This window comes from Bactrocera tryoni, chromosome 3, assembly GCF_016617805.1.
Source record: "Bactrocera tryoni isolate S06 chromosome 3, CSIRO_BtryS06_freeze2, whole genome shotgun sequence".
NCBI lineage: Eukaryota > Metazoa > Arthropoda > Insecta > Diptera > Tephritidae > Bactrocera > Bactrocera tryoni.
In genome coordinates, this window is record NC_052501.1 from 80,761,499 (window position 1) to 80,777,902 (window position 16,404).

General features: G+C 36.3%; 1 protein-coding gene across 8 annotated transcripts in view; it reads right to left on the bottom strand.

The window, feature by feature from the left end:
• Positions 1-16,404, bottom strand: part of LOC120771821 (probable phospholipid-transporting ATPase IA) — a 132,537-nt gene that overhangs the window by 29,966 nt on the left and 86,167 nt on the right. For 7 of the 8 annotated variants that reach the window (XM_040100044.1, XM_040100041.1, XM_040100043.1 and 4 more), the window contains 12 exons: positions 7,856-7,976; positions 6,841-7,024; positions 6,600-6,760; positions 5,397-5,594; positions 5,044-5,321; positions 3,522-3,634; positions 3,108-3,329; positions 2,273-3,034; positions 2,011-2,208; positions 1,331-1,936; positions 948-1,201; positions 779-877 (listed from right to left, as the gene is read on the bottom strand). In XM_040100044.1, coding sequence (XP_039955978.1) covers positions 779-877; positions 948-1,201; positions 1,331-1,936; positions 2,011-2,208; positions 2,273-3,034; positions 3,108-3,329; positions 3,522-3,634; positions 5,044-5,321; positions 5,397-5,594; positions 6,600-6,760; positions 6,841-7,024; positions 7,856-7,976 — 3,196 coding nt within the window. Of the gene's footprint in view, positions 1-778; positions 878-947; positions 1,202-1,330; positions 1,937-2,010; positions 2,209-2,272; positions 3,035-3,107; positions 3,330-3,521; positions 3,635-5,043; positions 5,322-5,396; positions 5,595-6,599; positions 6,761-6,840; positions 7,025-7,855; positions 7,977-12,976; positions 13,849-16,404 lie in introns of those variants that run through there. The other variant, XM_040100047.1, reaches the window with a different exon arrangement.

The window sequence follows — 16,404 nt, forward strand, 5'->3', positions numbered from 1 at the left end:
AAAAATATTATAATTCAAGAAAATTAATTTAAACCAAATAAAAAAAATTAAATTCAAAAAAATTATGTTTAAATTAATTTAAATTTTTAATTTTTATTTCAATAATTAATTAAAAACTATAACATAAAAAATTTAATTTAAATTAATTTAAAAAAACTAAAATTAAAAAAAATTATTTATAAATTAAATTAATATAATAATTTTAAAATTTAATTAAAATTTTGTTTTTAAATTAATTTAAATTTTTAATTTTTATTTTAATTAATTAAAAAAATTTAATAAAAATTTTTAACTTAACTCAAATTTTTAAAATCATTATTAATTAAATAAAAATTAATTCAAAAATTGTATGTAAACTAAAAAATTTAAATTAAAATATTTTTAAATTAATAATTAAATTAAAATTTTATTTAAATTAACTTAAATTTTTAATTTTTATTTTAATTATTAATTTAAATTAATCCGATTTGTGGGATTAAAATATAAAATAATATAATTCAAATTCAAATATTAATAATTTCAATTAATTTTTATGCATTAATTGCAACCCTGCTGGTAATTAATAGTTTTCACGTAAGTAAATTATTTTTAAAAAATAATAAATATCCAAAGAACTTTTCAGTGTGGTTTTTTGTAATACAACGAAAAATGTATAGTATTTACAATAACAAAAACCTCGGACGTTCACAAGCCACACATTTACATTTCCAGGAAAGGGATTTATATCAACCAATTTTATAACTCAATTCAAAAAAATATATTTTTATGCGCTACTTACGATGTTTTCGATTCTCGTATCACATTCTCCGGATCGTAACGCCGTATCTCGGACTCACGTACGGCCTCCGTGAGTGACTTGAATACCGTATTATGCACGCTGTTGCAAGTAAAATTAAAAAATTTATTAGAAAATTAAAACAACAAATGCAATAAACAAGCTAACTTACATTGTGAATAGAATATCGGGCAAAAGCGTCGTTATGGGTATGAGCAAGAGGCCCAGCCAGAAAACGACTGTCGAAAACACCATACGATCCATGCCCAAAAAGATGGGCGCCAGCATTATGGTGGGCCAAAAGTTGCTATAGATCACCATGAATACGAACCACATGGCAATTGAGCCCCAAATGGAGGCGTGTGTCATCCAGGTCCATGAGTTGGTGATAAGGCCGGCCTTTAGGCAAACCGTTACGACGACATACTGGTGAAGAGAGAAAAAACGTGGAATATAGATAAAGTCTAGGTAAGTCTCAAAATATAAAATATTAAAAACAAAAACAATTATGAAAAAATAACTTTAAGACAACAACAAATGCATGTCAACACATACCGTGTACACAATATTGCCCAAGAAGAGGTAATCACTTGTTTTGCCATCCGGCCACACGGACATCGTCGTCATCAGCATCGGCAGCCAGAAGAGCGATACCGAATGCGAAAGCGCATTGAATATCCACACCCAAAACACCTTGACATTGAAGAGCTTTGCATCCTGTGATGGTTTATACAATTGCGGATATTTCAGCATTGTTTCGGCGGAGCAAACTTTATCGAAGAGACCCAATGCGAATGGCGGCAAAGCGGTAAACATAACATTATATAAGCCGATCGTCCAACGTTCGAAGAGAATTTGACCCGACCAACCCGAGTAGATGGCGAACCACAGCTCAATCACATACAAGCAGACATTCTTGTAGAAACTGTATAGAATCAGTTTTGTAATGCGACTATAATTCCAGGCGCCATGCACCAACAACAGACGTTTCAAGTAACGAAATTGTGCGATCGAATAGTCGGAAGCACAAGCTGCCTGCAACCCTTCAACGCCCGAAATGCCAACACCGACATGAGATTTCTGTATCATGGCCACATCGTTGGCGCCATCACCGATGGCAAGTGTCACAGCGCCGGTGGATTGTGTGACAGATTCGACGATCTGGAAGGGAGGTGTGTGAACTTGGTTTAAAATATGCTTTTTTTGGAAATCTAGTTGAATATTTGACAACTTACCTCCGCCTTTTGCATTGGCGAGACGCGACAGCAGATCACCACACGACACACCAAGCAGAGTTCCAAAAATTCCTGCTTCAGATCACAGCTTAAAGCATACTTCAATGTCTGGCCATCAATTACCAGCGCCACATTGCACTCCTTCATGTCGGTGCTCTTCAGCTCGTCCACATGGCGGTGGATAATATCACGTGTGGCCTGTGAAGGAACATAAGCATGTTTATAGACAAGAATTTTTAGCAACTCCAGCCATCCAACTTACATCTAAACTGCCCTCATTGAGTATAATAATATCCATTGAGTGTGAAATGAGTTTGCACGAGTAGCCAATATTGATGGCTGTCTCCTGCTTATCGCCCGTCAGCACCCAAATATAAATGCCCGCCTCCAACAGTGAGGCTATCGTCTCCGGCACACCCTCCTGCAATTTGTCTTCAATTGCGGTCGCACCTAATAATATCAGATTGTTCTCAATCAAATTGGAGGCATCCTCCACTTTGCGCTCACGATACTGCAACGCCGTCGACGCCTTGTGATACGTCTCCTTCCACTCGTTATATACATCCTCCGGTATCACCGAAACGGCACAGCACAAGGTGCGTAAGCCCTCCGAAGCGAATTCTTCCAAATGATGCAAAGTGGCATCACGATACATTTGACCATCGGGTGAGAGACGCTCATAAATCACCGTATCGGCACCTTTACAATACAGTTTAATCTCACCGGTTGGCGCACGCACTATGACCGACATGCGCTTGCGCGTCGAAGTGAATTCGAGCACATTGAGTATCTCGTAGCGTTCGATGGTGCCGAGCGCATTGATCTCCACATAGTGTGGTGTGCGCGATTCGAAGATGTAGCCGAACATGCGTGCACCCTCGATGATGGCGCGCTCATCGGGACTGGCGGCGTGATAGATAATGGAGCCGTCATCGAATTTTTCCGGTATGACCGTGTGACAAACGGCGAGCAGTGTGAGGAATTCTTTGATGATGGGCGCCGTGTTGTGATTACCGAGTAAGTTCTGTGTGTAGCGATTTTAGTTATAATTTATTAAAATAAAATTACAGAAGATTTTAAAGAGTTGAAAGACTTGCCTGCACAATCGTCGAGTCCTCCGGTGAATTTGCTGGTTCGTACATATAACGCGCCACCGAACACTTTTTGAACACCATCACATTGCGCGTTAGTGTGCCGGTCTTATCGGAGAATATATACTTCACCATGCCCAGTTCCTCGTTGAGATTCGAAGTGCGCGCCATGGCCGGCGTATCGGTTTCCGCATAGTACATGTGTATGTCGAAGTTTATGAAGATGGCCTAGGGTGAGATAGTGTATGAAATTTTTATAAAAAAAAGCTAGGAACATTTTACAACGAATACAGAGTTCTCTTTTTATGGCTTTAAAAATATATAGAAGTCAAAGCGCGATCCCCATATTGAGGATTAGTCATCGGATCTAACCTAACCTAACAAAAATTTTTAGTTATATATTAAAGTGCAGACACTTACTTGTAAAAAACGTACTAACTCCAAAGTCACTTGTAAAGATATCGGTATAAGATTATTGTAGAGAATAAAGAAAGTCAACAAATTATAGCCAACGTTTTTACTTTTGATGTCCTCTGAAATTATAAAAAAATATTAAGTTAGATTTTCTTAAAAATAAATTAAATTATAAAGTTCTTCAAGAGATCCTGATCCCCATGCTACCAGAATTGAGACACCGTTCAGACCTCATAGCCGAAACTACTACCAGTCGAGCTTCCATACTGCTCTGGACTGGTAACCAGTGTCTGAACGCACATTACACGCATACTCCATTCACACAGAAGCGACCCTAACTGTTCTGTTTGCTGTCTAGTGCAGATCGCACCGCTAACATCTAATCCTGCGGCAGTTCGGCTAATCCCCATACCCACGAGATGCCCAATGTCCGACTACATCGGGCTTCTGTAATAACGTGCATCCAATCATCCAACCGCGACCCAAACAAACACCTTGACCCTTCAGGCAGGTGCTCCTGATGCAAAAATGTATTCAGACACCCATGCCCAATAAGTAGAAAACCCAGGAAAAATCCGAAATCTGGGTTACTCTCAATAAGTGTTACGTCCCGGATGTACTCGTAGTAAGTTACCCCCCGACCGTTAGGGCAATTGTCCCAACCGTATTGCCGCCTAGTCTTGACTAGCATGTAGCAGACTCTTGTTCCCTCTCCACCTCATCATCGGAAATTCAATAATCAAAGATACTCAAACTCCTTCTTACCTAATGTTGACCCCATACAGCCCGACAGTCGGTGGACGAATCGGGGAAAACCTGCCCTTAACCGTTTTGCTCGAGTTACCGCGAGAAACGAGAGTGACCCTTGCGTAGCTTCGTTCAGGATATTGTAGCACGTGAAACACCTACCTATCCAGAATGGACCCCGACATATCCAATATATGTGCTGCGTGCAATGACTCTTCGCATGACTCTGGTAACCTCTTTGCATGCCCCACCAATCCCATTCATCCAACATCTCTCCTCCTTTAGTCCAACCCCGACGAAACAGTCTTCCGTTGGATGACGTCGATGACAACTTAGCTAATCCTTACAATCCTAATGGGGACTAAGTACCCGTTAAAACAACAGCAGAAGGTCGTCCGCATACATACAAGGAGGGACTCGAGCTGCCAAGCAAAGAGTACATCACGAGTTTCCAAATATACGAGTATGAACCGCAGATATGTAGATCCCTGCGGGCAGCCAAGAACCACGCCGTTCTCCGCATTACTATTCATGTGACTTTACAGTAATATTATAAGAAGGTCCTTGGAATCACCGTCGTCCACCGAAGCCCTCTTGAGATCGGTGTTTTCAAAGATTGAACCAGTGGCTACCATTTTGTATCAATATGTCTATATAACATTTCATTTCAGAGAAATTCGATACCTTATTCCTTACTTCCAGAAAAAATTGTCAAAATCAAATTTTTTAACACATTAAACGAGCCAGACTCCTTAATATTTACTTGCTCTCTCATACTCACCACTTATGCCCAAGTACCAAAACATTTTCGCATAGTCGCGCGTCCAGAAAAAGTTCAATATCGCACTGGTCAACGATAAAACGACCAATATAACAAAAAGCATCAATATCTGTGTATTCGTGACTGTGTCGACGGTTGAGCGTTTTAATGGCGCTGAGGTAGAGTTTTTCATAAGTTTCGTGTCGTGTCCGGTGTAGACGACAACGCCGAATATCCAAGCGGTGTTGCGTAAAACGGCGCCGCGCTGCAATATCTGATCGGGACCGAGAGCAACGGTGCTACAGAGCGAAAGAGAGAGAGAGAAAATGAGATAGAAAAAGTTATGCCTTTATGTATATTTCGTAAAAACTTACGGCTTATTATTCTCCTTGAGTACGCCATTGAATTCGTACAAATGTCGATTTGGCAGCTCGCATTCCACGGTGCCGTCCAGCTGCAGCAGATCCTTAGTTTCCAGGCATTTCGCAGTCGCTGGCACACCCTGTCGTATCTTTAGATTGGTTTCACCATCTAAATTTGCTGTTTCGATGAAGCACATCGCTTGCGGTTCACTGTGATAAAAGAGAAAAATGAAAATATGAGACATTGGTAAGGAAAAAATGAAAGATGTCGGAATAGAAGCCGAAATGTTTAAAAACAAAAAAACGTTAACTTCGATGCTACCGAAGCCTCAACACCCTACACAATTGAATTTCTTATGGCATAAAAGGTTAGACAATTTTTTTATCTGATTTTGGTCGGTTACTTTGTATGGCAGCTATATCTTATAGTGGTCCAATCCGAACCATTTCTTCGAGGCTTACATGAATGCCTATGAATATAATACGTGCAAAGTTTTGGGAAGATACCTCGTCAAATGAAAAAGTTGTTCATACAAGTACCTGATTTTGGTCGGCCAGTTTATATGCCAGCTATAGTCAATATTGGTCCGATCTGAATAATTTTCTCCAAGACAATAGGAACGAGTTAGACAATAATTCGTGCCAAATTTCATGAAGATATCTCATCAAATAAAAAAGTTGTTTATACAAGTAACTGATTTTAATCGGTCACTTTGTATGGCAGCTATAGTCTATGTTGATCCGATCTAAATAATTTTCTCCAAGATTATAGAAATGCTTTACACAATAGTTCGTGCCAAATTTCACGAAGATATCTCATCAAATAAAAGAGTTGTTCATACAAGTAACTGATTTTAATCGGTCACTTTGTATGGCAGCTATAGTCTATGTTGATTCGATCTAAATCATTTTCTCCAAGATTATAAAAATGCCTTACACAATAGTTCGTGCGAAATTTCGTAAAGATACCTCGTCAAATAAAAAAGTTGTTCATACAAGTAACTGATTTTGGACGGTCACTTTGTATGGCAGCTATAGTCTATATTCGTCCGATCAAAATAGTTTGTTCGAAGATTATAAGAAATCCTTAGACTATAATTCGTGCAAAATTTCAGATCGATATCTCAAAAACTGAGCGACTAGTTCATGTAAACCCATTCATAAAGTTTAGACTGCTTCCATAATACCCCTAATTTATAAATAGAAATTACTCACCTCGACGACAACAACAATATATCAGCGGGAAAGAATATATTATTGGGTATTTTTACAATATCGCCAACACCCAAATCTCGCCATCGCACCGAAGTCCAAGCGCCATCGCGTAACACCTCCACCATACGATGATTGATTTCATTATCCGCACGATGACGTTTCTACATTTGCAATAGCAAAAGCAACAACATAAAATAATTGTTATATGTACTTTCAATTTTTTTTATCAAAATTTACTTACAATGTCTTCGACGATCTCTTTGATACCGCTCACAGATAAAATAAATATTAACGGTACCAGTGTTGTGTAGCGACCCGTCGGTGAGACATCAGGAATTTGTTGTAATAATGCAATTAATAGGAAAAAACAATTTGAATATCGTCTAAATTGTTCAAAAAGGAACGATGGTAAAAAGCTTATAAAACTGCAGAGAAAGAGATTGAGGAGAAGAAAAGTTATTAAAAATTAAACAAAAATTAATTAAAATATGAATTTGACTATAATATGGATAAATGTTATTAATAATTTATTCACATAATAAATTCAAAGACATAGCTTTGCTTTGATTTCGCTCTAAAAAAAGTTGCTTAGTTACTCATACGCCATGCCGCACCAATAATGCGTAGCGGCCAATATTTCGAATCAATAAATGCACAAAGAGTTCACATAAGTTCATTGCTAGTTATTAATAAATTATTTAAAATATGGGAAGTAGCTGCTGAGGTCATCGACAACGGTACTTAAAACCAGCAGTTAGGTGCGTCATATCAACGCAAACGCAGGTTACGTAAGTTATTATTTTTGGTCTATTTTTACAATTTAATTAGCGTACTTTTTCCCAGCTAACTTGTAAAATTACGAAAATTATTTATTTTTAGAATTCTTCCGTCTTTTGAACAATCATTAACATTGTATAATTACTCAGAGCACTTCGGAAGTGGCCAAGCAGTATAAAAAGAGTAGTAGTAGTAGACTCTTCTTATTCGTCAGTTGTTTCACCTTATGCTCAAATTAAGGGATTCTAGTTGTCTTCTAGTTATCAATGTTGCTTTTAGAGTTTTTTAAATTTTTATTTTAATTTTTTAATTTTTTTTTTTTTATTTATTTTATTTTTTAAAATTTTTTTTTTTTTTTTATTATTTTTTTATTATTTTTTTTTTTTTGCTAACAATTCATTACTTTGAATTTTTAAAGTATTTTCTACTTATTCTACTTCTAAATATATTTACTAGTTTCTAATACTTTTCAAACTCACCTATATTTCGCAGTTGATATGTGATTGTTGCAAAACTTCTGTATTTGCGGTCGATTCAAAAATATTATTCGTCTATCCGTATCATCGGCCGCAGCCGCTGTTGAAGTGAGGTCCTCATCGTCTACGAAGGAAAAGAAGCATAATTGTTAAAGTAAATAACTATAACATATTAAGTAGATACTATGGTATAATAGATTTCATTAAAAAATTCGTAAAATAAAAAAAAAATATTTTAATAAATTTTTTAAGAAGAATTTGGAGTATAAATTTCCTTAAAAAATTAATGTCCAACTAAACAAAATTAACATAAATTTGAAAAAGAATTATTTAGCTAACAAGAAAGAAGACAAGCAGGCATTCTGCCAGCATTATCTTTAATTCGAAGTTAAAAACTTTTATATTTCGAGATTTGGCAACACTAGGGCTGCAATCTGACAACGCACAACTTTATTGTAAAGTTTGAAATTCTAATGTTTTACATGCTCAGGATATTAATAACGGCCTCCAGCCAGCTTTTTAGGCGCTAAGGACCACCAAAGGATGACACGCGTGCATTGCAAAGCGGTTTTGTATCGATTGCCGCGCTCTTAGTAAAGCTACAAACGCTATTTGTGTGGCTTACAGTAACTTAAAATATTCATTTAAGCCTAAATAAGAATGGTTTTCGGTCGATTGAAAAGCTCCTAGTACGAAGTTTCGGCTACTTGAATTAGATAGACTCCGTTATTAAAGTCACCTTTCTAGGCACTAATGGCCGTCAAAGAATGACATGTTTTCACAGTAAAACCATTTTTATCGATTGCGACACTCCCAGTACCACTATCTAGGCGAATTATACCTCTAATAAACTGGCAATTCTACGGCTACTTGAATTAGATAGATTACGTAATACGAGTCTGCTATTTAGGCGCTAAGGACCACCAAAGGATGGTGCCACGCCTCCAGCAAAGCTACAAATGCTATTTGTGTTGTTTACAGTAACTTAAAATATTCATTTAGGCCAAAAAATGGAATAAAATCGCAAAAATTTCCGCGCTTTTAATTTTTTACAACTTTCGACGTCGATTAACTCAGCAATAATGTATCGATAAACTTAATCAAATCATTGGCGATGAAGTTCCATCAAGGATCAGGCCTATTGATGGTATAACCAAGACGAATTTCGTTAAGGTTGTCCAAAATCAATGGTTATTCCGGAAACTAATAATGTTATCTTCAATGTTTCGACTTTTTTACACAATTTAGATCAGTTTAAACAGTTGAAGCAAAACCTTGGTTTGATACCGAGTTTCCAGACACTGCCACAGGAAAATCAACCTTTTAGGATTGGTATGCTAAGTATAGACGAGGTGAAATGAGCATCAAAGAGGTTGTTATCGGCGGAAACTTCAAAAAAGTCCAAAAAATAACTTTGGAAGACCGTGAAGTGAAGTGGTTCGAGATAGCTGCCACTCTAAAGATAGCTAAGGAACGTATCAGATATATTTTGAATAAATCTTTGAGTATGAGAAAGCTCTGTGCAAAACGGGTGCCGCGCGAGCTCACTTTTGACCAAAAGCAACGAATAAAACCTCTAGGTTTTGCGTCGTTATGTGACAGTGGATGAAATATGGCTACATCACTTCACTCTGGAGTCCAGTCAACAGTCAGCCGAGTGGACTGCACACAATAAACTGGCCACAAAGCGTGGAAAAAATGCAAAAAACAAAAAACAGTAGGCTGGCAAAGTTAAGGCGTTCGAATTATGGGAGAAGCATTGAATAATTTTTATTGGATACCACGAAAAAGAAAGGACTAACAACAGCGACTATCTTATAACGTTATTGGACCGTCTGAAGTATGTGAACGCCGAAAAACGGCGGTATTTGAAGAAAAAGATAGTGCTGTGTCATCAAAACAATGCGGCATATCACAAGTCTGTGAAAACGTTGGCTATGAATGCATGAATTGGACTTCGCATAGCTTTCTCATCCAGCATATTCTCTAGATCTGGCTCACAGCGACTGTTTCACGTTCTCAGATCTCAAAAGAACGTTCGCTGAGAAGAAATTTTCGTCGAATGAAGAGGTGATCGTTGAAATTGAGGCATTTTTTAAAGTAAAGAACAATCGTGCTACAACAAAACTATTATACCCTGTAGCAACAGGTTGCAAGAGTTTAAAATGGTATCGAAAAGTTGGCGGGTCACTGTAATCAGTATAGCATCCTTAAAGGAATTAAAAAAAGCGAATTTTGCCAAAAAATTTTTGACTATGGTAGGCCGAGGGCTTTTCAATTTAACTGTTACACTAAAAATCTTTGAATAAAATCAAATTGTCAAACGCTTGAGTACTATACACAGTATATTTCTTTTTTTCACAAGAGCGCAATCGTTGTACTGGTCGAAATCGGTATAAAATGCGGCTGTTTCTCGCTCATCTTGCATCACATATAGAAGAACCTAGTCTATTTCTAAAAAGGCCGACTACATTTATTTAAATATTGGGTAGTCGAAAAAGTCTTTGCGTATTTCTAATCAAACTTGGCTGCAACGACATCTGTTTACAAAATACGAAAAGACTTTTTCGACTACCCAAAATAAACTCAAAAAAAAACAAACAAATGCGCATATATTCTGACAAAAAAGCAACCGGAAATTGCAGTTAAATTCACCGGGTAAACATACATACATGCTTGTATATATATTTTTTTCGAATAAAATCATTGCCGTGGCAGACTTTCAGGTAGAAGCTTTGTGCCGAAATCCGGTCAGCTCTACAAATGCGAAATTTATGAACTTTTACTAGCCATATGTACATATTTATTATGAGCACACAATGCCAACTAAACAAAATTTATACACAGCAGTTGTATATTTTTCAAAGTGTTTTATTGCACGACAAGATTTATGATTGGAAATTATACTATATGTATGTACATACAACCAAGGCATCTATATATGTACATACATATGTAACTGAATGTGTTTATTAAAATCTCAACTAAATTTATACAGACAACAAACCACAGCAGTTTTATATTTTCATGGATTTGCCAATGTAAACTCACATTTACAATGAACTCGTAATGTAATGAAGTGGAAATTTTGAGGTTATGTGATTAACACAGAATAAATTTCAGTTTCTCGCACATTTCGACAAGTTTATCTTAACTATATGCTGATTTCACAGCAACCAGCTGTACACTTAAGAAGTAGGAAGCATTTAAAGTGTGTGCCTTTGCCACTGGATTAACAATTTATTTGTAAGTTTATAGTCATATGGCTTGAATGAACTCTTTCGGCCATCATCAGTAACTTAAATTTATTACTAACGTAAAATATATAACCAAAAATCATGCATTAAGCATACAAATCCAAAACCACGAAATTTCCCAACTGTCTGACATAACCTCAAGCGTTGAGTGAGTGCTCTGCCTGCGCATCCAACATTTCGCTATCTTGCTCCCCCCACTCAGCGTGCATTTTAAGCATTCTGTGTTGCATTAGCTTTACAACAACAAAACACTATGCGCTTTTGTGCGCTTATCATCGTCATACCCATTCATTTCGTGTTTAAGAATAGTACAAATTACAGTTAGCTGTAGTTCTAGTTATTCATCGCATGTCCTTCATAGCGTTTGTCCGCAGGAAGTCCATTAAAGACTTGCCTTGCAGCGTTGGCGGTTATGCTTCGTTTGTTCTCCTTACAATAATGACCTTTTAAAATCTTTTTTGCAGGATTTAAAAATATCGTTTTTACTATTATACCAATTTTTTACTCTTTCTTGTTAAAATTGTGCTATCGCAGATGGACGGAAATCACCTTCAGCGAATGGAAATGCAATTTGTGGTAACTGTGTGGGGAAAACGCAAACTCGTCATTATGAAAGGGTTAAAACAAAAGGATTTATATTTCAAATTCCGTTTTGAAGAATTAGAAGAACATAAATTATAACCCTATGAGCTTAAAATCCAGCAACTAAGGCTGGTTGATTAGTTGAAACGAGATGTCTCAGCCTGACCTGCCTGACTTCAAGCAGCCACACTTATGAACTATAACTTCCAGCAAAGATACCTTTTGGAGCAAGATAGTTTTGAGAAGAATATGGAACTATCCAAACAATGCTACAAAATTTTCTAACTTTCGACAAACCAACAGCTCCTTTATTGAAACGGAACGTAAGTTAAGGACACAACTCATTGAGTTTGAAGTAAAGGATATCTAAATATTTAAACACCATCTTTATATGGAAAGCAATAGCGCATAGATAGAGCATTACCGCTTTTGATCACCTGATTCTAGAACGCACAGCAATCTGTAGACGCAGGTTCAAGGTCCTTGGATCCCTATATGTGGATAGGGAACACATCAACTCAATATCACACAGTAATTTCATGGAATGCATTCGAGTGCGGGGCCTTTGTGAATATAGGTGATAGAGGAAGGGGCATAATAGACCTCAATTAAATTCTAAGGCACTAACGATTGTTTAAAACACCGTTAAAAGTGATAACAATAGTTAGAAACTGTAGATCTTATAACTACTCATCGAAACTGATGAATATTTTCGTAGGATCCTCACAATCGCCTCTATAGTCAAGTTATGTTAGCTGGCTGATCCACCAAAAGACCGGGGGATCGCACTAAGCCTACTAAATACGATGCTTTTTGAAGCTAGATAAAAGGCCAGAGTACGCTGACATTATTTTTCGATAAAGTGGAGAGAACCTACCAAATTATTTCCGCGATTTCAATGTTTTTGTCTTAAATAGTGAGAACCTCGATGGTTTAAGCTTTGTTGTGACAAAGGTGGAGTTGTTTCAATCTCAACCTCTTCCAAGACGCTTTTGCAATAATGAGCTCTGAAGATTGTGCACAAAATATGAAACAAAACTTAAACAAAATATAAATCAGACAAATCCGACACAAAAATCTGAAACTTCAATCGAAATCAAACAAACACGAAAATCTAAAACTTCAGTCCAAATCAAACCAAAACAATCCGACACGAAACTTGATACAATAAATACAAACAACAAAGCCCAAGTTGGGCTACCGCTAAGGACTCCATTCAAAATTACAACAAAAAATATACATTGTATGTGACTAGAGTGTGTTAAAAAGATTAGAATTCGCTTACTGCTTAAACGCATACGCAGCGCACGATACACATTGCGAAAGGACATTGTGTCGCGTCGACGACGTCGCGCCTCCGCCTGTCGCTCACGTTCGCGTATACGATTCTGACGGCGTGTTGCCTCCTCCTCGGCAACGCTGGCGCTACTTTTCCGCCGGCCCGTACCGTAGCACGACGCCGATGTCGAGGGACCAGCAGTCGCAGCACCTTCAGCCCCACCGTAGTTGCACTCACCGACCGACGCAAAGGCGATACTCTCCGCGGAGGAACTTTTACGTTTAACGAAACCCAGGCTGAATGATTATACGCGCACTTGTGGGTGATAGACGGCGGTATTGTTGTGTGAAAGAGTGCTGGTGTTATTAATATGCTGGCGAGTTGTGTGCTCGTTTGTGTTGTATTATGTATTCGCGCGCACTAAATATATGTACACTGTATACAAATAGTATGCGTAAGAGCTTGTTTTGTAGTAAATACTAATTATTTTGTTTAATGTTTTGCTTTACAAACAGCCAAAAGTCCTTGCTCTCACTTCCTTATCTCTTTATTACTGCTGTCACAGTTTTCTCTGCTTCGATTTGTGCTCTGAGTTTATTCGTTTACTTTTCTTCCTGGTTTTCCGCACAATTGTTGCTTCACTGTGTTTTGTTTTTATGCGCGTTCGTCTCTTCACTTTCTAGCTCCTTCCATTTCCGAGTTTTTCCTCTCTTTACTTTCTGTTATACGTCCGCTTACTGCTCTTTTGCGCTCTAAAGCCTTGTTGGTGTTGTAGCGCATGACCTTTGACTTTTCATTCAGGACGGATGGTTAATAATACTCTTTTCGTGATTTTTGGTGGTAACTTTTTAGTTTTCTTTACTTTACATATTTTGGGTTTATATAGTATATTGACGCTTTTATTATATTTACTCACTGCTTTTAAAAAATAATCATTAGGTCGGTATTATAATCATTACAAGTAATAATTATTTAATCACTCTTTCTTGAAAATAATCTTTAACCCCTATTAAAAGTAATCATTATATGTAATGATTATGTGTAATCATTATTAGTAATCATTACAAAGTTGTTTTTGATACTCGATGCACATATTGCTACTAAGAAGCCTACTATTCTCCCGTAAAATGTCTATACATTTTTTTATATAATTAGTCACTCCTTTTCGAAAATAATCATTAGATCCTTATAATGATCATTACAAGTAATCATTACTTAATCACTCCTTTTTGAAAATAATCTTTAACCCCTATTAAAAGTAATCATTATATGTAATGATTATGTGTAATTATATTAGTAATCATTACATCGCTATTATTGGATACTCGACGCACATATTGGTACTAAGAACCCCATTACTCTCCCGTAAAATTTCTATGCATTTTTATTATACATACATACTTTTTCACTCCTTAATCATTATTTATTCACACCTTTTCAAAAGTAATCATTAGATCCTTATAATAATCATTACAAGTAATCAATACTTATTCACTCCTTTTCGAAAATAATCATTAGATTCCTATGATAGGTAATCATTATAAGTATTCACTACAAGTAATCATTACAGATAATCATTATAAGTAACCAATATATGTGTACTAATTACATCGCTATTACATATAAGATTCTCGACGTACATATTGATGCTAATAAACTTAGAATTTACCATTAATATTGTGTATATGAATGTAGATCTAGGGGTTGCTCTCTTCTTGAAACCAAAAAATTTATAAATTATTTTTATATTCGTTTAACGATCGAGGTCTTCACCTTTATCACGAAAACCATTTTTGCAAATCACTTTTATTCTTCACATAGAAAAGAAAATGACGTTATATTTAGTTACAAGAGCAGCTTCTGGAAGTCATTGAAATCAGTTCAGCTCCCAACGAGGAGAAGAGAGTGGTTTCAAAACTAGGCTTAATATTTACTCAAAGTATTTTAAGTGGAAAACCAGTATTTTTTTTTTAATATAAAATATGGTATTTAGAAAATGGCTTCGCCATGACGGAAGTACATAAACAGAATTCGTATTTGACCCAGTACCCTCCGAGGGAAACTGGGGAAGAGGAAGACATTCACTCCGTTGGAAAGACCAGGTTGAGAAGGACCTGGCTACGCTTGGAATCTCCAATTGGTGGTGAGAATTAGGAAGTAAGCGGTTAAACACTAATAAAAAAGAAGAAGATGACATAAGAAGATTCTGGGAAAAGGTAGAATTCGGTATTTCTAGCAACTATATTAACATTACTGTGATACATTGAACTGATACTTTTAGTTACGATTTTTACATACTAACTGCGCAAAAGATCCAAGGAACGTGCCATTCAGAGTACAAGGCCAAATTAGTGGGTTGGTAATAGTGACCCAGTAGGACATTTTTGGAAAAAATGGATTGAATTAATAACTAGACGCTCTAATACCACATATTTAGTTTCAGGTATGTAAAACTGGTAAATTGGTTAGGAGTGTATATCTATGATATTTCCAAAGTAAAAATTGCTATTTTTTTGACCATCGGATTCAAAAAAATTTATATCTGGGCTCTCTAATATTTCTTGGTTATAGTTTCAGGTATATTAAATGTGTAGCATTGGTGAGAGTATCATAAGTATTTTTAAAATGCTTTTCAAACACATTTCCAAGATTTTCACAAGCAGCTTTTCAGAAGCAAAGCGCAAAAAACACATTTTCGAGATTTTGCAATATTTCGATATCAAATTTTTAATATATTTTTTTTTTTAATTTTTTTTATTTAGGTTAATATTTATTTTTATAATTTTTTTTTTTATGTTATTGTTGTAGCATTGCCTTCTTTGATGTTTTCTTTTATTTTTTTTTCTTTTCTATTTTTAAATTTTTTATTTTTATTTATTTATTTCCGTTATTATTTCTTATTATTTCCGTTTTTTCACTTTATTACATTATTTATTTCAAATCCTTTCACCCTCTCAACTCAATACACATATTTGACTCACAACACGGGTATTTTTTGCCACTTTCCACACTTCCCACACTTTAATGTATTTTACTATTTTTAGCGCACACAACAGAGCAAACTACCTCCGCAAGGCGACTTGGAAAATAGTCTGCGCCACTGAAGAACGCTAATTAGCCACACATATCCTGTTGTGGAAGGCCACACAGACTATTTTCGTAACACTTGCGCGCCTCAGTAACGGCCGGCTGTGCACATTTTCGACTTTATTTGAATTGTGAAAGGAAATTAAAATAGAATATTACACTAAAACGCACAAAAACAATTGCCTTTCACATATAAGTATGTAAATATGTACAAATCGCTGCTGTATGTGATGCGTAGTAATGCTGCTTGTAAGCGGGCGCTCGCTCAGCAGGTGGCTACGCCCCGGCGCACAAAACGGCAAATAAATGTACACTAAAATTTCATTTCACACAGCTGCAATTTCAGC